The 25,651-nt window shown below is 35.1% G+C and overlaps 1 protein-coding gene across 1 annotated transcript in view; it reads right to left on the bottom strand.

Annotated features, from left to right (window-relative positions):
- LOC136026565 (spatacsin-like) overlaps nt 1-25,651 on the bottom strand; it is a 126,664-nt gene that overhangs the window by 41,738 nt on the left and 59,275 nt on the right. Inside the window, exons 9-13 of the mRNA XM_065703257.1 lie at nt 25,174-25,353; nt 18,530-19,328; nt 13,659-13,826; nt 5,524-5,809; nt 4,074-4,771 (exon numbers count right to left, since the gene is read on the bottom strand). Of these exons, the coding sequence (XP_065559329.1) occupies nt 4,074-4,771; nt 5,524-5,809; nt 13,659-13,826; nt 18,530-19,328; nt 25,174-25,353 (2,131 nt within the window). The remainder of the gene's footprint in view (nt 1-4,073; nt 4,772-5,523; nt 5,810-13,658; nt 13,827-18,529; nt 19,329-25,173; nt 25,354-25,651) is intronic.

The raw sequence follows: 25,651 nt of genomic DNA, 5'->3' as shown, positions 1-25,651 counted from the left end.
GCGCAGGATTTACTAGCATTTTTAAAAAAAAAACAATTGAAAAATAAATATGAAAAAGTTTTTCAGCTGGAAGTAAGGAGCAGCATTAAAACTTAAAACGAACAGAAATTATTACCCATATGAGGGGCTCACCTCCTCCTAATACCTCGCTCTTTACGCTAAAGTATTTTTAGTAATGTCAACTATTTATTCCACGGCTTTTGTGATTCAGGGGTCATTCTTAATGAATTGGGACAAAATTTAAGATTTAATGTAAAGAGAGAGGTACTGACGAGGGGCGAACCCTCCCATATATGCAATTAAAAACATGAGAATAAAAAGTTCTTTAAGTAAGCTAATTTATAAGTTACGTATATCTTTTACCAATAAAAAGATTCGTAAACAATGAAAAGTTCTAGTTGCATTTTTAATTAAACAAAAAATTGGAGGGCAACTAGGCTTCCTCCCCCGCTCTTTTTTTCTCAAAATCATTCGATCAATATTATGAGAAAGTCATTTAGCCAAAAAAAACATGCAAATTTCGTTTTAATTATTCCTCTACAAAGAGCCAAAATCAAAACATGCATTGATTCAAAGACGTTCAGAAATTAAATAAAAAAAAAACAAGTTTTTTCAACTGAAAGTAAGGAGCGCCATTAAAACTTAATACGAACAGAAATTACTTCATATATTAAAGGGACTGCTTCCTCATCAATGCCCCGCTCTTTACGCTAATATTTTTACTGTTTTAAAAAGAAGAGCTGAGAGAAAGAGTCAAACTTTAGCGTTTTTTATTTAATACATTAATAAAACGACGGTACTTTTCCATTTATATTAAAAGGAAAAGAAAATATATAATACCAGGTAAATTTTTTAATTAAAATATAGGAAAAATCATTGCAAAAATCTACATACTAATAAAAAACTTCAACATTTTGCCTTTATCAACGGAATATCCAGGTTTTTACTACTTCATTTTAGTATGTATTTTCTTTTATATTTTTTCCTGGTCTCAATTAAAATTTTTACTAGTTATTATATATTTTTAACGAGATCACGCTACTTTTATTCTGTTTCAATATAACTGGTGTTTAAGGGTTTTGAAGCTGTAGACTGAAAAGATGTATTCTCACAAAGTTTGTATTCAAGGATTTTTTTTTCTGTTGATATCTGAGGCTAATTATGCCAAAAATAATCTAAAGTTAATCTGTTAAGGTTTATGTCCCCTACGTAAATATCCCTGTAATTTAGAACGTTATTTTTCTACTCTCCCACGGTTTTAGTACATCAAAGAAAGATAGAAATTTAACTATCATTTCAAAGCAAAGATTCAGTTCTATCCATTCACCGAATTATACTTTAGAAATTTGGTGTAAGGGATTTTTGAATTTAAAATACGTTAAAAATTGGTTGAAAATCCTTAGAAAATGTCATATTTCCTATTTTTAGGCAACTTTAGAACCTTCTCTAAGAATATTCCTAACTGATACAAGAATTCTAGCACGGTGAATGCATAGGTTCGAGACTAAAGAACCTAGAGGTACAAGTATATTATCTTTTGGTTACCCCTGTACAGTAGAAAAATAACATTCTAAATTACAGGAATATTTGCACAGGGGACATAAACCTTAACGGTTACCCCAGTCGTATTCTGGACTTAAGAAAAACAACTCCAAATATAATTTAAATTGCAAGTATAGTTGAACTTATTCAAACAATTTGCAAATCTATGAACAGTTACTACAGTAATTACAACGGCAAGTCCGAGCAGATTCACGTATTTTTTAGACATTTGTCTCTTCCTTAATGGTACGTATTTTTCTAAGCTGTAGAATGCATACACGTTTTCCTTCAAATCACTATAATGCAATAAATGAGGATAACATTTGTTTTTAATATGCGCCAACGACCTAAGGCTCGTCACAATTCATTTTTTTTTGTTGAATCCCAAGTTTAAACACGCTTTTCTGAGAGGTATAGAATACCAACAATTTTGACTCAGATGGGATAACCGGCAATGGCGAGCAGTCATACGCAGTGAGAATACTTTACAAAGAAAATAAAAATATCATTTTAAATTCTCTCATTGCTATTTTGAATTCTTGAGTTGATAGCCTAATTATCCCATTCAACAAGAAATTGAAGGTATAGAGCTCTTGTGTCTTTTAGTATAATGTTGCAGCTGCAGACTTGTCGCGAAGCTTCTTGTTTTTGAGGGAACATATACCTTAAGGAAAATGTCCATTTACTACTGTAGTAACTTCTGGGTAACTATTACTTGCAAATGGTAGCTTTGAAAGTTATCTCTTAAAGAATGAGAGGCTAGATTTAGCCATTGCGCTGCCACAAAGTCAAAATATACACTCAAATAGGTAAACTATGTGGTAGCTCGCCGGTGTTAGGTAATACTAATAGCAAATCTAAGGCTAATATTACAATATGGAGAAAAGAAGAAACCCAATATCCAAGGCCCAGTGGTAACTTCTGATTAACTTCTTCTAAATGGCAGGATTGAGTCTTAGACCGCCTGAGAGGCTAAATTTAGCCAGTAACCTGCCACAAGGTGAAAAAAAAGTATTAAATTTGGTAACTGAGATTGGTAACTTCTGCAGTAGACGGCCGGGGAACTGAAAAAACAAGACTCGGCTTTGAGGAGGGAAGTACTAAAATTTGGGAAGAAAGTACCTATTAAAAAGGTACATTAAGCGAGGTAGCTTTTCCTCTTTGACCTGTTAGCCCAACGCCAAAATTCAAAGTTTTGTAGTTTTGGGAATCCCCACAATTTTCACAGTTTTGTGAAAATTGTAGACAAGGCACCTGCGAGTGCCTTGTCTAAAAATTGCCATTAACCTAATCTATCCCATGATCCTTTGCTAAGTGCGGTTAAAATTTGTTTGAGATACGGAAAGCCAAACGATTTTTTGGGGCGAGATCTTATATATCGCACCAAAGAGTCTTTGGGCAGAGAATCTAAGAAAAAAAGAAGAAAGGGGAACAACAATTGCAAAATAATTAAAATGACGAATAAAAGAAATATTTTATTGTTCTATTGAAAAATTCATGTTCTACTGAAGTTTTGACTTTCGGAAATTTTCAGAAATTCCTCCTCGTGATTACAAATTATAGTTAAGTCAACCTGAATGAATACTACTCGACTAATACTAATACTAACAGGATTGCATGAAAAATACTACTGATGAAGCTTGGCTTGCACTTTACAAGGCTTGAATACTACCACAACCATAATACTCTTTTTGGCGAACCAAATACAGCCTTCTGAAAACACAATTTTATATTATTCTTTACTTACCTCCCCAAGATAAATTCAGTTTACAAGAATATTAAGCTTATTCCCTAAATGGTCAATTCGATTCGGAAAAAGTTTAGATTAATTGTCAACAAGTACTCACCTAATAAACTAATTACATATAGTGATATCTATATACATATAATAAACTATATGTAATTAGTTTATTAGGTATAAAATTTGTTTGTTTTTATTGATGTCTTTTAGTTTTACTGCTGATGATGAACACTGTATATGTGTTCGAAATATCCAGTTAAAATTTTTTATATCTGTTCACTGTCGATAAAAAGGTTTCATCCCTATTTTGAACTGTTATACTTTCGTTAAAGACATTTGCTTCTAATATAGTAAGGGAAAATATCGGTCGGAAAATATTGGTACCCTCTTTTGGAATTTACTCAAGAATTTATTCTTAAATTCAATATACCCAACAGGATGGAATAAAAACACACGATCAGCGTTCCCTTGTTAATCGAGTTAACATCGGTTAAAGGAAGAAAATAGTTTGAGCTTAAGTTATGTTGATTTAAGGTAATTTAAAGAACTTGTTGTATTGAAATGTTCCTAATGGTATCAACACGGAATTATTTAAGAGTGCAATTGTCTTTTTATTCAAAAGAATCCGAAGGTTACGTTAATACGTGCCTCTCTTTAATTTTTTCTTCTTTTTTTAAAGGCTTAGTACATTTTTTATTACTTTTTTTTTTCATTAAGCCTTTGGCGTTCCACAGTACTGTTATTGACAAATAAATAAACTAACAAATGGATAAATAAGTGAATTACAAACCTTGTTTTTACGAATAGCAAAATTGCATTCCACTTTCAAAGCGCCTCTTAACACTTCCTCATTCAGTAAAGAATCAATTAGCTCTTGGACGTGATCCTCGCAATTTTCTGGCATCATGCCAACAGGAGCCATATTTCTCAAAAGTTCACACTCTTTACGGGTTGGAGGCCCTTCTTTAAAAATCAGGCCGTACACCTCTTTAAGACTGATTGCATCTCCGTCTTTTCGAGCATGAAGCCAAGTCTTCCAAAGTTCATTCTCTAAATCTCCAGCAACTCCAGTCTTATTTTTAAACCTGAGGCCGATTGTAAGCAGAGAAAATGCTTCTGCTGCTTCTTTATTTTGAGTCTGAGCAGCAAAAAAAGCAGCAGCTGCATTGAAATTAAGATTCCACATATATATTTGGCTTTCACTTCGCTTCCAATAAGCAATTCTCTTTTCAACTGCAGCGCCAGAAAAATTAGAATACCCTTCGTATATCTGACTGAAATAAACTCGTTCTGCAGACTGTCCAGTGATTTTCGCTATGTCTACTGCCCCTTCATAGTGTTTAACGGCAATTAAAGAGTCAACAAGGTGGATTGTCTCCTTGATGTAGCCTTCAGAATGTGTTTCAATAAGCGCTGATAAGTTGAAACTAATATTTCCGTTTTCAGAAACTATTTTCAGAATGCGATGAACTTTTGAATAATCAGAACCTAGAAAAAAAATGAAAGCTTAAACTCTGATGAAGGCTTCAATTAAATCACCAAAAAAGCTTAAATTAAACTAAAGCTTTAAGCAAAGCTTAAATTAGTAAATTATGAAAAATTTTAAAGATATGCATGATTATTTTATTAAAATGCTTAAATGAAATTACATGGCAGTTTTAAATAAAAGTTTAAATTAATAAACTATGATGAAAGTTCAAAGAAATATAGCTCAAATTAAATGCAAGCTTGAACTAAAGACTAAATTTAATGATTAAAAAAGCTGAAATTCCCTTAAATACGAACTCTAAATGGGAGCTTCTATTTATGAAACTACGTATTTTATAGATTATATTTTTAAATTATTTTTTAAATTAAGTATATATACAATATATATTTTATAATATTTAAAGGTTATAATTCCACTGAACCAAAAAGAATTAACGCAGAAAAACTGAAGGTAAAATATTTTTCGGAAGGGGGGGGGGGGGGTATTTCCCAATTTTGAGGTAGGTTTACTCAGAAACAAAATACCAAAATAATTGCTCTGGATGGTTGTAAGTTGAACGAACTATGCTAGATGGCCTTCACAGATTTCTTACACAACACTGGAAGGCCGAGAGGCGACTTGACCCACTACATACTGCTTCCAAATATATATCACATACTTGTGAGTCGAACTAACTTTTTCTGATCGGCATCTGATATTTTATCTCACATTTATCTCGAAGGATATATTAATTTTGAAAAAGAATAAATACCTTCAGAAAAACTTGAGAAATCCACTTCTTCAAGAACTTCAAAAGCTCTAAGTAAAATCTGACCAACTAAAAGGGGACTGCACACAAACTTTTTTACCAGCATGGAGCACAAGCTATGAAGCCATTCAGGGGACACTAGCTCAGGTTCAATGTTAAGTAGGGCATCATAAGTCATATTCAGAAGTGAACTGTGAAACACTTTATATCGAACAAGGCTCTCATCGTGATTAAATGAATCTTCGAAGAAAAATGATAACCAATCCAGTAAATAAGCCAGGGGGTGTTCCTAAAATACAGAAGACAGTGGTAATTTATATTATTTGTAATTTATCTGCTGTTTCAAACAGAATGTAAACGAGTCATCTTAAATGGGATGGAAGAGGTCATAAAAACTGGTTTTAAAAATGGATTTAAACGGAGAGTTTTTTGGAGAATCTATGAATGTAAGTGAAAACAAGGGATGCAAGCGGGTTGGGCTTTACATAACGTAGATATTCATAACGTACATAACGTAGATTCTCCATTTTTTGGAGAATCTATGAATGTAAGTGAAAACAAGGGATGCAAGCGGGTTGGGCTTTACATAACGTAGATATTCATAACGTACATAACGTAGATTCTCCATTTTTTGGAGAATCTATGAATGTAAATGAAAAAAAGGGGTGCAAGCGGGTTGGGCTTTACATAACGTAGATATTCATAACGTACATAACGTAGATTCTCCATTTTTTGGAGAATCTATGAATGTAAATGAAAACAAGGGATGCAAGCAGGTTGGGCTTTACATAACGTAGATATTCATAACGTACATAACGTAGATTCTCCATTTTTTGGAGAATCTATGAATGTAAATGAAAACAAGGGATGCAAGCGGGTTGGGCTTTACATAACGTAGATATTCATAACGTACATAACGTAGATTCTCCATTTTTTGGAGAATCTATGAATGTAAGTGAAAACAAGGGGTGCAAGCGGGTTGGGCTTTACATAACGTAGATATTCATAACGTACATAACGTAGATTCTCCATTTTTTGGAGAATCTATGAATGTAAATGAAAACAAGGGATGCAAGCGGGTTGGGCTTTACATAACGTAGATATTCACAACGTACATAACGTAGATTCTCCATTTTTTGGAGAATCTATGAATGTAAGCGAAAACAAGGGGTGCAAGCGGGTTGGGCTTTACATAACGTAGATATTCATAACGTACATAACGTAGATTCTCCATTTTTTGGGGAATCTATGAATGTAAATGAGGATGCAAGCGGGTTGGGCTTTACATAACGTAGATATTCATAACGTACATAACGTAGATTCTCCATTTTTTGGAGAATCTATGAATGTAAATGAAAACAAGGGATGCAAGCGGGTTGGGCTTTACATAACGTGGATATTCATAACGTACATAACGTAGATTCTCCATTTTTTGGAGAATCTATGAATGTAGATGAAAACAAGGGATGCAAGCGGGTTGGACTTTACATAACGTAGATATTCATAACGTACATAACGTAGATTCTCCATTTTTTTGGAGAATCTATGAATGTAAATGAAAATAAGGGATGCAAGCGGGTTGGGCTTTACATAACGTAGATATTCATAACGTACATAACGTAGATTCTCCATTTTTTGGAGAATCTATGAATGTAAGTGAAAACAAGGGATGCAAGCGGGTTGGGCTTTACATAACGTAGATATTCATAACGTACATAACGTAGATTCTCCATTTTTTGGAGAATCTATGAATGTAAGTGAAAACAAGGGATGCAAGCGGGTTGGGTTTTACGTAACGTAGATATTCAACTGACCTAAGTTATAAATACATGAATGAAAAAAGTCAGTGAGTTAAGAGGAAAACGAGTTAAAAAAGATCAAGTTATCCAAAGCCAAATCTGATATATGCCCTTCGTTTTCACTTTAAATTATAGATTTTCGAAAAAAATTCTGCTTTTTGGTTGATTTTGAAAACGAGTTAGCAATTTTTTATGCTTATCATTTTCAATTTTTTAGTCTTTTCTGAGAAAAAGAAGATTTTAGTCTTTTCGAAGAAAAAAAAATTGTCAAACCTATGTTGCCACAGGCAAGGATTCTCATAGCTGCGCTATCAAGTCTTGTATAAAAGTGTTATATGCTGCTCCCAATTACTCATCTTTTTTATTTATACAAGGTGAAGTAAACAAAAGGGGGAGGGGGTTGAAGCTCTATCGTGGCGCTGTCATCAGAAGTGCATCATGAAATTCGGAAGTAATTAAACAATCGTAATTTCTAAATAAATGGGTCATAAATTAAATGTGACAAAAGTACTAGTTGGTGAGTTTAGGAGGAGTTAAAAAATTAAAGAAAAGAGGCCTTTCATTGGTGGAGTATAAAATAAAAATTTGAATGGATTAGGACAGAGGAGGAGCATGCACGCCGATGATGACCTTAGATAGCTTTTGGCTGGAGAAAGTTGCTATTAGCGGTCACAGACAAAAGTTACATAATACAGATGTCCAACTGGCCGGAATTTTAATACGATGAAGCTATTGGTGACAACGGTATTACAAGTTAAAAGACTGTGCTGTCGTAATCATTAAATGATTAATTTAATCAAACGACAAATTCATGTATATTAAACAGTACCTGCTAAACAATTTTAGGATTAACACTGACAAAAAAAATCTATGATAAATTCACAAGTTATTTTTTATTCTGCTGAGTTTTTCTTATAAAGATGAAAAGTTCTGATTAAGCTTGCTCTTAACAGTTAACATTCATAAGAACATTTTTGGAAGAAATTGAAGATAGACGAGAACAAGCACCAAATTTATCGGTTACCAGAGAATTGTTCAGTTGGACGTAAGATGAGATAATATTTATTTCAACAAAGCGGCTATCACAAGCCTAAAAGGGCAAAATTCGCACTTTAGTGTAAGTGCACAAAAAATTTAGAAATGGTCAATGTTATAAAATCGTAAAATAAAGTCAAACGATAAAAACTCACAAGATTAAAACAGTGAAAACAAATTTCAACAAAAGTCTAGCTAGCAGGAATTAAAAGGTTCGCAATTGCAAAACAAACACTAAAACTATAAGATAAAAGTGGAGTGAGAAGGGGGGGGGGTGGTATTGATTTTAAATTTCAACTATGTGAGCGATGAGCGTTCTTCTATATCTTTCAGTGGAAACTCTTATTGGGGAAAGGAGGGGGATTTTTCTTGAAACAGAATATGGGGGGGGGCGAGTTCGGAGGGGCTAAATGTTCACTAGGAAAAAGAGAAGTAGTACGAGGGTTATGCACGGCATTGTGGACAAAACGCAAGGAAACTTGTGGTCTCCTTTAATTAAGGGTGACTATATCTGCTCTCCGAAGAAGGGACTTTACCCTCATATGCTCAATGTAAGGCACTTTACCCTCATTGCAGATAATTCCTAGGCACCTTTTTTGAACTGCCTCTATCTATCTTTTGGACATCTGCGTTAAATGATTTTTGTCCGTGTTTCAGACGCACAGGATTTTGAAGGAAATCTTTCAGAGATTCTGACATTGAGAAAAATAAACAAACAGAATTAATTGGTTAGAACTTGCTGTGTTTTGTTCGGAAAAATTATCTTTCTGTCAATGATAGCAGCAGTAGTAGTCAAGGCTATATCCACGGGGGTACATGGCTTGAATCCCCCTCCCAAAACCTGAGTCAGACTCATAAAAACGACACATAAAATGCACAAAAACAAGTTTTTGATGCGTTTTTAAAGTTTTTTTTTATAGTAACCCCCCCGCCAAAAACAAAAAAATTCCCAGATATACCCTCGGTAGTTAAAATAACATCATTCATTTTTTTATCCTACTATGTGTTGCTGTGTTCAAGGGTACGATTATTTTTATGAGACCTTGTAGGGACAAGTAAAATTTTTGATTTGCTTTTTTTACGTTAGTTGCTTCATACTTATGAGATAAGTGCCAAAAACTGTTTGCTAGGCTGTTATTAAAGAGAGGACAAGCAGGGCAGTGTGCGTTCAATCAATCAAACAATCATTGTAGGGGGGTTCCCCCTACAATGGCCTACTGATCCTCCCATTGAAAGCAGCTTAGCAGAATGGTTTTTATCAACTATCTGAGAAGTTTGAAACTGCCAGAAACAAGCTTTACACCTGACATGAAAATTTCATAGTGGGAGTTTGTTGATAGGTGGGTTTGAAGGACTGTATTTAACGTTTAGAGAACTATCACCTCTAAGTTTGCATCAGATATCCTCAAATTTAAGGATGATTTTTGAGGGGTGATATAAAACATTATGATAATATATTGTTAGAATAACAATATGGTGCTCCATAATTTGTAAAAGCAATTTTCATATTCTAATTTTTAAATGATAAACATTGTGACCTTGATATTAGGACAACGTTTGTTGTCATTTGTAAATTTGAATTGCATAAAAAAAAAATACAAATTCGAAAAATTGAGACTAAATTTTTCGCGATAAAATCGATAAGAAAATTTAAAGCTCGATGAATAGAAAAAAGAAAAGAAGCCTCGGATTATCCTCGAGATGGTCTGGGTCTAGCTGGGAAATGTGGAAAAGGAAACATACCAGACGTATGGGGATATTCTTAGTAACCCTACTTCAAGCATAAGCACAGACTAACCCTTTAGCATGCAGATGAATCTAAAGAGACGTATATAGCAACGCCATATCCAGGATTTTCGTTTAGATGGGGGCGGGGCAAAAAACTTGTTTATATGCATTTGATACGTTTTTATAAGTCAGACGAAAATTTCGTGGGCTTCTTGAATTATACTTTTAATTCTGTGATTCCATTTTAATGATTCATGATCTATTTTTGAATAGACTCATCTTAGATAAATCGTTCCGTAATATATAAAATGCCCTATCAAGTATCATTGGTACCAAGTAACAAATTCACAAATTTTCATGACAACCATGGTCGAGATAAGACAGCTAATCACTAATAATTTATATATTAACTAATGTAATTAAGTTGTTAAATATGTAATTCACTTTTTTGATGTCTCTACCTTGTATTTAAATTTGCTATTTTAAGATTTAAATCTTTTTAACAGCTGCGATTTCACTATTTTATAAATCTGAATTGTTAAAATTCAAATAAACGATTCTCACCATCAAAGTGAAGCTCTTGGGAAAATGAGTAATTTATTTTCATATTGAGGGACAGATTTTGTCCATAGACACAAGAATATGTCGCGAGCTCCTTTTTTTCTAACCAAACCTCCTCTCACTGGCATTATATTCCAAACTTTCCAAACACTTTGAATGACACATGCTATTAATTCTGCTTTAAACAAGGGCGTATCCAGGATTACTTGTTCAGAGGGGGGTATTTTCCGGGGGAGGGGGTTCAAACCCGTTACCCCGAGAGTACAGCATTGACTTTACACATTGTCATTTATTTAAAATATACTTTTATTTTAAAGTAGCAGTAAGGGCATAATAGGTATTCTTATTCGCGGGAGGGGGGGCTAATGCAATGAAAATCTTTAAAAAACGTACAAAAATTGCTTATACCATTTTTCTTACTTTCCATGGCTCGGCAAAAATTTCAGGTGGCTAAAGGTTCAAACCCACTACCCCCGCCCTGGATACTACACCTTATATTACTACTAAAGACTCACCACAAAACCAAGCCACCTGAAGCCAACGCAGCTACGCACGCTCATCCTCCATTCCACTCTATTCAAAGCTTCCCCCTTTACACCCTGCCAGGAAGATCTGATTTCCCTAAATCTTTCCCTAAGACATCCTCCCACTTCAACCGAGGACGACCTGCTTTTAGTTTAGACCTAGACAGATGTCCGAAAAGAGCAATCTATGACAATCTGTCATATTTTATCCGAAGAACATGCCCTAGCCACCTCAACCTTCCTCTCATTATAGCCCTAGAAAGCAGGATTGAACCACACTTTTCGTACGGCCTATTGTTTGAATCTTTGAAATACGGTCAGTCAGTCGGGTACTCAAAACAATCCAGAAATCTAGCAAATCTTCCTCCGATTTTCGGAGCGCCTATGCTTCAGAACCATATTTAACCACTGTCATCACTGTAGCTTCCAATATTCTAATCTTTCGTGCCGGCAGTAAAGGTTTCCTAAAACATTTGAAGCAAGCAAAACCAATTATGTTAGCTTCAATATTACGAGACCTATATCCACCATTCGTTTTAGATGTTTGGTGTCGGTTTAGCTACTCGACTGTTGCAATACCTCCTTTGTATTATTTGGCATCAGTTCAAGTTATAAATCTATGGCTTTAGTCTCATAGTTGTTGAGTCTGTGCCACATTTAAATTGGACACTTTAATTAAAAATGCTTTCATCCAATTCATCTATAAATTATGACATCATACACCCATATAATGACACCCATATGACATTTATTACATTATATGACATTATACTTAATGCAGTAGCTAGTGAATTCAAAGACAGAACGTGTCAATTATTCTGTCAATTATCAATTATATCTGGCATTAATCAAACAGTTGATGGCAAGGAACTGTGAGCAAGGAGAGACTCAATAGTAGTCGAAATTAAATAAAGAAGACCTATCAAAAGTTACAATCCTCCGAAAATTTGCCCAATTCTCAAAAAAGGGGGAAAAGACCAACAAGAACGATCTTAATAAAAATTATACCACCAGATTCAGCATATCAGAGAACCCTAGCGTAGTTTCAAATTCCTATACATAAAAATGTAAAAATTCACATTTTTTTGCCAGAAGAAAGATCACGGATGCGTGTTTTTTTTCTGGGGAGATTGTATATAAGAAATATAGTTTCCTTTTTAAGTGACCGAAAAGATTGGAGCTCAAATATCCGACCTCCCACGCCCTTTTCCTCCAAAAACATCGGATCACAAAATTTTGAAAAGACCATTTGATTCAGCATGATCGGAAAGGTTAATTAACTATACATTTGGGGTCTGACATGGCCCCCATAGTTCACGGGGATATGGCTGTAAGTTACGCAATTTGCCAATAGCTCACCAGCAGTATTTGTTATTGGAAATATACGGCAATTTTCTTGGAGTATTTTCTGCAGGGGATATTTTCCATGGGGAGAAAATCTACAGGGGAAATTTTAAACGAGGGGGAGGGATAATTCCTAGCATTATTTCGAAAACAGTCAGAAATTAAATAAAAAGACAAGTTTTTTTCAACTGAAAGTAAGAAGCAACATTAAAACTTAAAATGAAGAGGAATTGTTCTGTATATGAGGCAGCTGTCCCTACCTCAACCCTCAATATTTACGATACAGTTTGACTTTTGTCACAATTCTTTAAGAGACTGTTAAAACACAATGCCTATTGAATTTGAACGATAGGTATTTTAAAGAACTTTAAGACTTTAGCGCAAAGAGCAATGGTCGAGGAAGGGGTATCTAATACAGAATAATTCCTGTTGGCTTTAATGTTGCTCCTTACTTTCAGTTGGCAAAAACTTGTTTTTTCTATGTTTAATCAAGGCTATAAATCGAAAGATTCAGTCTTATTGTTGTTGAATGACTTGAAAAAGGAAAAACAGTAGACTACGCGTACACGGCCTGTCAAAGTAGCGCTTCTACAAGACCCCGAGAATAACTAGGAGGGTTGAGTTCGAGTCTTGGAGAAACCAAACGAGCCTCAAATTATAATTTGGAAGAATGGGCAAAAGGGTGGGGGACCTCCCTTCTTTCGGATCCAATACCTTCCAAAGAATTCAGATGTGATGTGTGAGAAGTTTGAAGTTCATTGTTGTTATTCATTTTGATTTGTGTCATTTTAGGTTACATTTATTCATTCATAGTGATATACGTGCATTTTTATTTTGACATGGTAAGATTTAGTTTATGCTCTTGTTTGGTTTTATTTTGGGCCAATACTTCTCATTTGAATTTTTTTTTTTATTATTCAATAGAAAAAACAAAAAGATATATATATATATATATATATATATATATATATATATATATATATATATATATATATATATATATATATATATATATATATATATATTTCATAAAAAAATTGAAGAAAGGCAATCATTTCTTTACAATTGTTCGTTATTTCAATAATTACTGACTTTCTAAGCCAAAAAATGATATAAAAAAGAAGAAGTTAAAAGTGTGATTATTTACCGGCAGTAACGTTTCCATAAGTTCAGCAAGCCAAGCAGAATAGCCTCGATGCACAGCAGTACTAAGTAAGGTTTTCATCTCTTCAATTCCTAAATTTTTATTGGAGAAACCTTCAAGTTGAAGAAGGGACTGAATCGCTGAAGATATACAACAAGAAAAAGTAAATCCCTGTAATATAAAATCAGTATAAACATATATTACCGAAGCGTATCTAAAATTAGGTATAGCCTAATATACAAGGCTACATTCAGGGATGTCTGACACCTGGGGAATCCTCGCTCTCTTTTAACAGGCTAGGTAGAACTAGAGCCTTTCTGATTGAGAGATAAGTGTTCATCTAATGTACTTGGTAAACCTTGGAGAGGAGGTTATAAATTTCCGTATAGATAAGAAGAGGGAGGGGTGTAAAACGTAAGGTGTATTTTTTACCACTTTTGTATGTCAGATAATACAGCAAGCAAAAAATATTAGGAAAAAGACACATAAAAAAAAGACCAAAGTGTTCACAGAGGTAGGAGAGGTAGTTTGAAAGTTAATCTGGCATTTTTATGAGAGCGTTTAAATACTTTCTTTTCATTAGAATGCAAAAACAAATGATTTTGACTTGATTTGAGAAGATGAATAAAGTATAAGTGTTGTCAGTGAACACCCAACAAGAGTTTAAAGATAAAAGAAATTTGAAAAATTGGCTAATGTTTTGGTGCAAGTTTCTGTATTATATATAGTGTGTTTGGGGCGGGTTAAACATTTTAGGATGTTGGGCTTATTAATTACATTTTGTAAAGGTACTTAAAATTACACTCAGTCTTTTTAATCTAATCTTTGCATTAAACGCTAGGGAGTAAGCATTCCTCTGCATAATATAAATAGCAATCACTTTCAGTTTTAATTACATTCTCTATAATCTTCCAAATACCTCTTTTTTCAATGAGTCATAAGGGATTTTTAGTTAGTATTTTTAGATTTTTAAGTACCTTGTTCCCAGGAGACTGGAGAGTAATTCATATTCAGTTATCATATACCGAAATACCCCCCCCCCACTTCCAGGTCTATTCATGCCTATAAACCAGGATTTTCTACGATTTTTCTTTTTTGTTTCAAAATTATGAAGATTCTAGGGAAGTACCACGTTTTTGGCAGTATTGCCAAACAACAGTAAATAAAAAAAATGACTAGTTAAATCTGACAGCGCTTCTCAGCTGAAAGACGCGTTTGCTTCACAGGAACTCAATTTCACATATATTAACAATATGTCAACTTCTAAATATAACTGCATCTCAAAGGAAGGTAATATCTTCATGTTTGGTACCATACGTTTTTATCGTATTGTTAGCTGAGTTCTGAGCAGCTGTCATTCTAAACAAATGTTGGCAAAATCAACCCACTCCCTCTGCCCATTTTGGGTCTATTCATGCCTCTAAACCGTGATTTTTTTTTTCATTTTTTAGATTTTAAAGTTTTTCGTGCAATACCACATTTTCACCGGTTTTGCCACATTGAACCTTAAAACAGATAACAAAAATGATTATTTAAAATTTGAAACTCTTTTTGGTTAGAAAATTCCCATATTAACATTTTGCAAATCCCACAGATAATTATATAATAATTAGATAATCCCAGAGATAATAAGAACAGCTGCACCGTCTCCAGCTGTTTGGTGCTCTATTTTTACCTTATTTTTTGCTTGCCTCACCTTACCAAAAACAGCATAACTGCATATGGAGGTCTTTTTTTTTTTTTATTAAAAATTGACTACCCAATTTTTCAAAATTTGCTAGTATATGTACGGTTGTGAAAGTTCTCTCTTAGCTATACAAATCAGATTGCATTACCATTGTCCTTGGTACTCTGATAAAGCTACTAAAGATTATGTCAGGCCACAGCTTGAATACGCCACTGTCATCTGGTCGCCATATCTCAAAAAGGATATTGATAGAATAGAACGAGTCCAGAAACGCTTTGTAAAAGGATTTCAAGGATTCAGAAACCTTCCGTATGACGAAGCTCTAAGAAGGCTCACTCTCCATAAACTTGAGACAAGAAGAACAATCTTAGACTTAAAAACCCTCTTCAAGATAGTTCATGAGAATTTTGGGAACGTAAAAGACAAGTTTGTTTAAATAACTCCCCAAAGCAACACAAGATCGCACAGTCTGCAATTGGAGCCCGTGAAGATGAGGATTACCCGATCTAATTCTTACCTTCATTCGTTCATACCCCGGGTCATCAGGATCCGAAACAAACTGCCATTCCCAGTCCAAAAGATGAAATCACTGGAAGCCATCTCCAATAGCCTAAACATAAACCTACCATATCTCGAGATTTTCAACGTAGGACGACTTTAATGGCAATCGTGCAGCAGTGGATCCGCTATTCGCCCGGCCATAACGTTTTTCTTTTAATAAGGTGTCAGTTATATGGAAATTTTGTATTGAGAGGCGTGAGGAATAAATTATTATTATTATTATATCAATCACATTGCATTACCATTCTCCTTGGTACTCTGATAAAGCTACTAAACTTTAAAATTTTTGCTTACCTTACTAAACACAGCATAACTGTATATGGAGGTCTTTTTTATTAAAAATTGACTGACCAATTTTTTAAAATTTGCTATTATATGTACGGTTGTGAAAGTTCCCACTTAGCTATACCAATCAGATTGCATTACCATTGTCCTTGGTACTCTGATAAAGCTACTAAAGCTTAAAATTTTTTGCTTACCTAACCAAAAATAGCATAACTGTATATGGAGGTCTTTTTTTTATTAAAAATTGACTGCCCAATTTTTTAAATTTGCTAGTATACATACGGTTGTGAAAGTTCCCACTTAACTATATCAATCAGATTGCATTACCATTATCCTTGGTACTCTGATAAAGCTACTAAGCTTAAAATGTTTTGCTTACCTTACGAAAAATAGCATAACTGCACATGGAGGTTTTTTTTTATCAAAAATTAAAAAAATTATTGAATTTATTGAAATTACTGAAAAATTAACCCCCAGGGGGAAAAGGCTGGTTGGACTGTCAAACTGGTCTTATTTCTATAAATAAAAACGTGATTTCCAATCATGTGGTGAAAAATATTTCTGCGACACAAATTTCCAAAACACTATCCTATTCATGGACAAATTTATACAGATGAAACTCTCCAGGGTAAGAGAGCTGGAGCAGCTGCATTCATTCCATCCCTGGACCTTAATCTTTTTTCTCTTCTTCCGTTGGGATCCTTTGTTTTGTCTGCTGAATTATATAACACGTGAATTGTAGGATATACAACACGTGAACTATATCAGACTGACTCCTAAAAAAATAAACCTTGAAATTTTAATGAGAGCGAAACCATATATGGTTGCATGCAGTTAGATAAAGCTGCAAATCAATTGGACTCTGCAGAGGTGCTCCAGCTACAACCAAAGTTAGGTTATTTGTCAATAAGCTGGATTAGGAACTGCAAGAATGATATTTTCATAACGTTGGATGACATAGCCACTGACATAGATTGTTAATTTAGTTGCTGCAGGACCAGGCATATCGAGGGAATGAATTGCACTATAAGTTCCACAGCCTTACGACAACCGCCAAGATACGATGTTTAAATAGCCCATAGTTTACAACAAGTAGCACGAAGTACTCACTTATCGTGAGACCCTCTTTATTTAACCTTAAGCTCCACAGACTCCCGGCAACCACTAACATACCCAACATACAAGTATATAACATACAACATTCCAAAATACATACTACCCGTATAAACCCCAATATACATGGGGATAGACAACAATTTTGAAAGTGGAAATCAAAAGATTTTACTGCTGCTACTGCTACTAATAACTCACTGCAGCACCAAGCCACCTAAGGCCAACACAGCTCCCTAGCTCCACCTTGATCCAATCTATTCAAAGCCATCCTCTTGATAACTTACTGTTTCAGATACGGTCAGTCGAACGGGTACCCAAAACAGTCCGTAGGCAATTTCTCGGGAAAACATCTAGCAAATTCTCCTCCGTGTTTTGGAGCGCCCACGCTTCAGAACTATATTTGACCACTGTCATCACTGTAGCTTTCAATACTCTAATCTTGGTGCGCAGCCTTAGCTTCCCATTCTTCCGAGCTTTTTACAACTGTGATGAAACATACTGGGCTTCCACTATTCAACTTTTAACATCTTTGCATTTATCAATATCGAAAGATATTCCCCTTCATTAAAATAAATTATTCGGCTATTCATAATGCCCAAAATAATTTTGTTTTTCATCGGGCATTTTCTCCTCCTTAAATTTCGCCTTCCTCATTCTGCCTCAAAAAAATCCCAATTTTCGCCCCTATAAAATCTTTCATTAGAAAAAATACGGAAAAACTTTGCTCCCATATATAATAGAAATATTACGAATTCCTCTCTCTCTCTTTCCTTTTTTTATTATTTATTTCATAATATACCTTTAATAAGTTTTGGACACGCTTTTTTGTGTCCCATATTTTTACTACTTATTTCTCCTTTCTAAATCGAACATTTTATATATAAAATACACCTATTCCGCTTGAATCAGTTTTTAAAATTTCGTTTGTTGTTGTTTTATTTCTATATGTGCATATTTTTTCAGAGGGACATAAGAGGCGATTTTGAGATTCTGATAGTATATCCGAAATATATATCATTTTATCATGAGCACTTCGACAGCTTAACACTACAAAGAGTTCATAGAAAAGAAAAACGAATAGGGTTGAATACTGCAAAACTAGGCATTGTTAATCCTTACTGTTCCCCTCCATAGTAAAAAGAGTGTGACTCTATTTTATAATACCTTGTAAACCCTTTAAAATACGCGCAAAAGTAAGAAGTCGATATGGTACAATAATAAAACTTACCTCAAAGCCTGAAGCGAGGATTGCAAATATTTCATTTCCATACCGAACAGCCTGATTACACAAAAATACCGCTGAATCCTCAGACTGTTCAGCTTCCCTTAAGACCTCAAAAAAGCTTAAAGGAGGAGAAGGTATCAAAACTGGATCGAGTACCACCTCATTATTCAGGCCATCAGAATACAATCTCCTCTTAACACGTTTTCTATCAGATTCACTTAGCAAAATTAGCTTCTCTGTCATTCTTAGAACTTGAGTAAAATAATATTGTGTAGAATTTTCATGGATATTTACTGCTTTAATGAGTGAGATTTTGTCATAATCAAGGTATTGTACAGTCAGACAGAGTCGAACTAACTGCTTGCGCTTGAGTAGCCCTTCAATTAACGAGGATGACTGCAGAACACAATAAAATTCACAGAACCTTGTTAAAATATTCCACTCTAACAATATATTAGCAAAATCATCATTTTCGTCATTATTTTTAAGTTGGTAGTCTAATGCTTCTTCAAAAATGCTGTACAAAATTTTTGCAGTTTCTAAATCTTTTTTAGCCAATTTTTCGGAATAACTATTGAATTCCTCATCAATTTCTTTCTTCGTTTGAATTCTTTTTCCACCCTTTTCTTTACAGTTTTCCAAAATGTAGGCATAAGAGACTTGGAGAACCAGAATAGAACATCTAAGGGGTATTGTGTCTTTCCCGAGCATGTCCAGAAATGCGATACAGCTTTGAACAAGCGATGGATGTTGGTGATTCTTCAGCGCTGTTAAGTGAGCAACCGAGCAAACAGTTGATATCCTGAAAAAGAACGAGGTATCATTCCACACCAAGGTTCCTATTCCAACATCAGTTTGTTTTTCTTAGCTACTTTTAGTAGCTGTAGGAAGGGTTTTTATGTCAAGGAATAGCGGGCTGGTTAGGAATGAATAATAGGAGGCACAGGGGACAAATCGCCACACCATATAACGAGATAACGATTGATTCGTAAAATTTTTTTCTTTCTAAGTCCTAGGAGCCCTAACATTTCTTTCTAAGAGGAAATGTACCAATCAATCAAAGCTAAGAGTCCAACTTACGAATTTAATAGGTATATCATATTACGGTTTCTCCAAAGATTTGCTAACATGCGTCACTCTTTCCTGGCAATAATTCCTCGTTCAATTACAATTTCATCATGAAGATATTTTTAAGAGTCAACACATGCTCAGAGCAAATAATTATTTTCAAACGACCTCTATTTTCTTCCAAACATTTTTTCATTATATTTATTTATTATTATTCTACTATCCGTTCCTAAACCCCCGCTATATTTCGATATAAAATCCCCTCCTACAGAAATTAAAAAAGACAAAACCATGTCGGGATAGGAATCTCGGTGTGGATTGATACCTCTAATATTACTCAAGACAAAGACTTGCTTTTCACTTTCAAACAGTTTCTTCACTTTTCACTCAGTCTTGCTTTCAGCTTCGACTGTTTACATTGACTACCTCGTTTAAAGTAAACACTGAGTTTCTTTAAAGTACTTTAAAGTTTCTTAAGTACTTAAACTACTTTTTAAAGTACTTTTAAAGTACTTTAAAGTACTTAAAGTACTTAAGTTTCTTTAAACACTGAGTACTAAAGTACTACTTGGTATAAAGTAAACACTGAGTTAGCCATGTACTTCCTTTATAGACAGAAATATTCCTTTAGCAGATTGAAGATAGAAATAGAGCCAGGGGGATAAATTTCTAAGAATAAGCCAAAATAAAAATTTCTCATAATCTCTGGTGGCTCCATTTACCACGCTCAACTACTTTCTTTACAAAATGAAAAGAAAATTTGTCTTGAAACAAATTGTCTGAAAAAACTGACTTCTAACATGTTGTAAGACAACAATCGGTATTTAAATTCATCAAATAATAGACTAGTTGGTACACAAGACAAATACAATTACATATCTTACTTAATATCAACATAAAATCTGATTCCATTTTTAAGTTACCTTAATGTAGTAGTAGTAGTAGACAGGTTTAAAAGCAAAAACTTGACAGCTATCGCTGATTTGTGTTTCTTTACAACATATACAAAATCAAACTACACTTGCGAAAACCGGGACGAAAGAATAACCATATCGGTTTGTTCTTGCTTTAACGGGAACTAACTTATCTTGCTTTCTCGTTCTTGATGGTAGAGGTTGATCAGGTAGAATGTCACGATACTGAGATTTAGAAAGCAAGAACTTTCCAAAATTCATTATCAGAGTTTCGTACCGGTTTTGGAGTGACAGGAATCCTAGCACTTCTAGAGCCTTTTCGTAGGGGATGTCACGGCGGCCCAAGATGATCGATACCACTCGCTTCTGAACCGATTCAAGTTCCTGACAAAGATACACTGTTCTAAGTGCTGAGGGCACCTAAACAGGGCACGCATATTCCAGGATGGGGCGGACATACGCTATGTATACAGACTTAATACTCTCTGTGTTTGCACTGAACCTACGCATACCGTTTAAAGTCTGCAGACTAGCGTTTGCACTTTTAACCACGTTTTCAATATGTGTGGCAAAGCTGAAGTCATTGGAGAAAGTAACTCCAAGGATCTTGATACTGTTTGTTAGAAGGAATTGAACATTTGGCTCCATAACATCACTTTTTAGCGGGTTAAAGCGCACTATCTTCGACTTGTTCAAATTAATCTGTTCACAATAATTGTGGCGTCACAACTCCGTTTTGTACTAAATATTTCAGGATAAATGACAGGTCATCCACGAACTTGTAGCGGTCGTAATAGTCAGCTATGAGGAAGTTAACAGACAAGACAAGAATAGTTACAGATTACAGACAAGTTACAGACAAGAATACAATAGCTGCAAGCTTAGTGCCCTGAGGGGCTCCACAGGTGGATGAGGACCATTCGGAATTACTATCACCTTCGTAGAGAGCAAACACACGATGCATCCTCTGACTGAGAAAGTCCAACACGAGCGTAAGAGTCTTTTTCTTAGCCCCCATTAGCTTGAGATTAAGGGCAGCTACAATGTGATTGATTAAATCAAATGTCTTTCGGAAATCTATGGCACCAAGGTCTACAAAACCGTGACCTTTTTCGACCCACTTGAGGAGACTATCGTACATCCGCACTAGGTACACTGAGGTATTACAGTCTTTCAGTCCGCCGTATTGTCTCTGGTCGATAGATCCCTTTATTTGATCAAGTAAGACCCTCATGATAAAGGTCTCGGCCACTTTTGCCAGGCATGGTGTTTGCGAAATAAGTCTAAGTTCGTCACAGCTCTTAGGGTTGGTAACCTTTGGAATTGTTCTAACGTAAGCTTTCTTCCAAACAGCTGGAAAGATCCCTATACGAAAGCAAAGGTTTATCAGCACTGAGAGTGGTTTCGCAATGAAAGGGGCGTATTCTCGAATCAGTTTGGGTGGAAGTTCGTCTGGATAAGCTGAACAGTTTACTTTTACCTTCATCAGGGTCTTATAGGTTGTCATCTCATCGAAAACAACTTCACCTTCATCTGCGCAGGAGTCAAGTATTTCAGACTTCTGGGCTTGTGTGGGAGAAGGAAATGAGGTCCAGATGCGGGTGAAATATTGATTAATCTAATCAGCAGTTGTGTAAGTTCCGTCAGGGTGGCTTATTTCAATGCTGTTATGAATGGACTTGCCAGTGATTTGCTTGACCGCTCTGTGCCATTTCCTGGGATTAGTGTGCCTAAGACTGTCTGAAAATTTCTCACGCCCGTAATCTCTCTTCGCACTTCTCGTGAGAGAGGTAATGTGATTTCACAATTTTTCCGCACTTTGCAAATCTCCTTCTTGGAAAAGCTTGTACTTTTTTCGGATTAGTTTCTTGATTTGGGGGGTTATCCAAAGTTTATCACTTTCACATCTAGTGAAAGTCTTTTCAGGAAAAAACTCGAGGTATTTGGCATAGAGAACTTCGTTGAACAGTTGGTATTTTTATCGAGGCTTTCGTCTCCATAGACTTCTGGAAAAGGGTAAGTAGCTATCCATCGACCATAGGTGCAAATTGCTGAATCCGTAATCGGACGGTACTTGACACGCTTAATTTTAGGCTTGGGTATTGAAGCGGCAGCTGGCCAGAGCACAACGTTATGATCAGAACAGGCAAGTGGCCCAAGGGATTCAGGGGTTTGGTAATATGTCTCACAGTTGGTCAGGATTAAATCAAATATGCTGCCGGATTCATGTGTTGGGAAATTTACAACCTGCTTGAGGGAAAGGCATGATGCTAGCCAGCTTTTCGTGATTTGGTTAAAGTCCCCAGCCAGAACAATAGCAGGGTTTCCATAAAAAGTACGAAGGTGGTCGACAGTCTTTTGGAGGTATGTGACAAGATCACGGCGGTTTTTAGCACTTTCAGGGTAGTAGATTGAAGCAAAGATGATGCATGAGTAAGCACGCGGCATGGCTGATAGTTTGCACCAAAGCCACACAGCCTCATGTTCAGTACTTTCGAGTTCACGTAGCTCCTTCATTGGGATATCTTTACGTACGTAAAGGGCTACTCCACCGCCTAGTCTCTGGTCACCAGGAGTTTGTCTTGTTCTGAGATATAAGGCATAACCGGTGAGTTTTCCTATCACTTCAGTTAGGTTCCAAGTTTCTGTTATGGCTGCGACAAAAACATTGTTCTGCCGCAATACAATATCTATCTCATATATTTTTTGCAAAGAGAACGTGCGTTACAAAGCAGGAATGTGGGAAAACGCTTCTTTGCATTGTATGCAACGGGAGACAGAGTTGATAGAGGTAGCCTAGAGCTTTCAGGGCGTGGGTCTGCGTCATATCTTAAGAGGGAGGGCAGAGGTTTCTGTTCATATCTTAAGAGGGAGGGCAGAGGTTTGTGGTTCGAAATTTTTACTTCTATGTAGAACCTGTCTTTTTGTTGTCGGTAATTTGGTGTTCTGGCAGAGACAATTGTCTCAATCGCTTTACTGAGGTGCTCTCTTTGTCTAGTTTTAACTCGTATTCCAGCTCTTTTCCCGCGCCACCTTCTTCTTTTCTGTCCGTACAGAGTAACGCGTCCTGACGGAGCCTTCAGCAGTCCAAGTTCGTTTAAACGGATGAAGGTGGATGGCGCTAGTGGTGAAAATGGATAGGGTCTAATTTTAATGAGCGTTTTCATCAAACTGCTGATACCTGCTTGGTTGGTCATCACACCAATTACTAGTCTGTGAGCAACTGCATTCAGCAGTATATGAATTTCTTAGGGTGTTTGATTTTGATCTCACACATATATAGGGCTAAACTTTCCAGATGGTCTACGGCACGAGCGCCATCTAGGGTTAATATACGGATGTTGTATATAGGTGGCGCCACCACATAGCAAGGTGAATAAAGCTCAAAAAAGAGATCTTCTCGTATTTAATTTGTATGAAAATATCACTAAGCAAGGTCAAGAACACTAAGTCTTCGTCACTTACACCATCACTACAGGAAACTTGAAAAAAAAAACAGCACAAAAAAGCTAAAACTGGGATGACAAGGGTCAGCTATTTATAGCGTTCACAGCGCCATCCCTTAATGAAAATACATCCATATTATTTATATAAAATAAAGAAAAAAGATAAAAATGGCGCTTCTTAAGGACAACAGAAATTCTGCAAAAAAAAAATAAAGCGAATATTTTAGGAGGACAACTGCCTCACTTTTCAGCGCGAACAAAAGAATTTTTTTTAGAAAAATGCCAAAAAATGTTGAAAGACAAAGAAAACTAAAACAACGGGTAGAGTCAACGTGAAAAATCAACACCAATAAAAAACAAAAATGGAAAGATAAGTAAACTCGAATGAAAGCCATAAATTGGAAGAATAAAAACTAAAACCTAACACCAAAGGCGAGTCACTCAACAATATAAACAGTTAGCAAAAGATCCAAAAACTATTGACTGCTCTCGTTGGATGCTGGTGAATGACTGAGATAATAAATAATATAAATGATATTATATAATAAATAATAATAAAATAATAAAAAATAATAACAAAAATAATAAATAAAGTATAAAAATAAAAAATAATAAAAAAAAAAATAATAAATGAATATTAGAAAAAAAACTGCACCACGATTACGAATTTTTATATTTCATTTCAATGTAATTACATTCTTCCCCCCCCCCTCTCCCAACAGCCATAGCCGTAAGCAAAACACTAAGTTAGCTGAATTTGTTGTTTTGCATAGGTCCCATGCCTTTATTTATTTTTTTTATTTTTTTGTCTGGAACACAAGCGAATAAGAAAAATGCATAGTAGCAATTTTAATGATTTTTTCCTTGTTTTTGTATCTTTTTATTACTGTATTTCTCTTGGTAATTATTTTGTCAAACAAACTCCCGCCCCCGAAGAAAAATTCTGGATACGGTATTTTTCTGAATTCTTAGAATTGTGATGTTAAAATTTTAGTTCCGAAGGGAGAATAAACTGAAATATTTTCACTAGAGACAAGAAAATAAAGAAATTAATGAAGCTTTCTTTTTGTTTTTGTACAACTAATTTTTCCATCTGAGATTGACGTACAGAATGTGCATGAGTATATATAGATTCTCTCCTTCTATTTGTCTCACTAAGGAATAATGTAAATGACATATAATCAGAAAATAACGTTGTTATTGTAATATCAAAACTCACATGCTACCCTCCATTTTCTTAGAGGCCTTGTTACAATCCGTGAGAAATTTCAAAAAGGCAAATGTGGGTCTCCCACTTCTCAAGTAGTAGATATAATCGAGGTTTGGTCGGACACCATAATCTTTGCCAAGTTGAGGGTCGGAAGCGTATGGGTATGAATCTGTTTCTACTTTAGCATATCTGAAATTGAAAAATAATCAAACACTACCCTAAAAAGAAGCAGGATACATGTTTTTCAGGAGAGGGGTGGGAACAATATTTTTTTATAGCCTCTAGTTTCCATGCTATGAAGAAGGGGAAAAAATGGGAAATACATAGTATAGTGGCTTTAAAGTAATATCCAGTTCAACTCCCATCCAATCTCATCCCATGCCAGGATGGGATTTGAAGTCCCATCCAGTCACGCTTTGAGAGGATTCCTATAAAGTGGTTGGGTTGACAGCAATAGAAGGTTCTTATAGAAAAGAATGAATAAATA

This window comes from Artemia franciscana, chromosome 4, assembly GCF_032884065.1.
Source record: "Artemia franciscana chromosome 4, ASM3288406v1, whole genome shotgun sequence".
Lineage (NCBI taxonomy): Eukaryota > Metazoa > Arthropoda > Branchiopoda > Anostraca > Artemiidae > Artemia > Artemia franciscana.
Note: the sequence above shows the minus strand (reverse complement) of the source record. Positions and strands in the feature narration are given on the sequence as shown.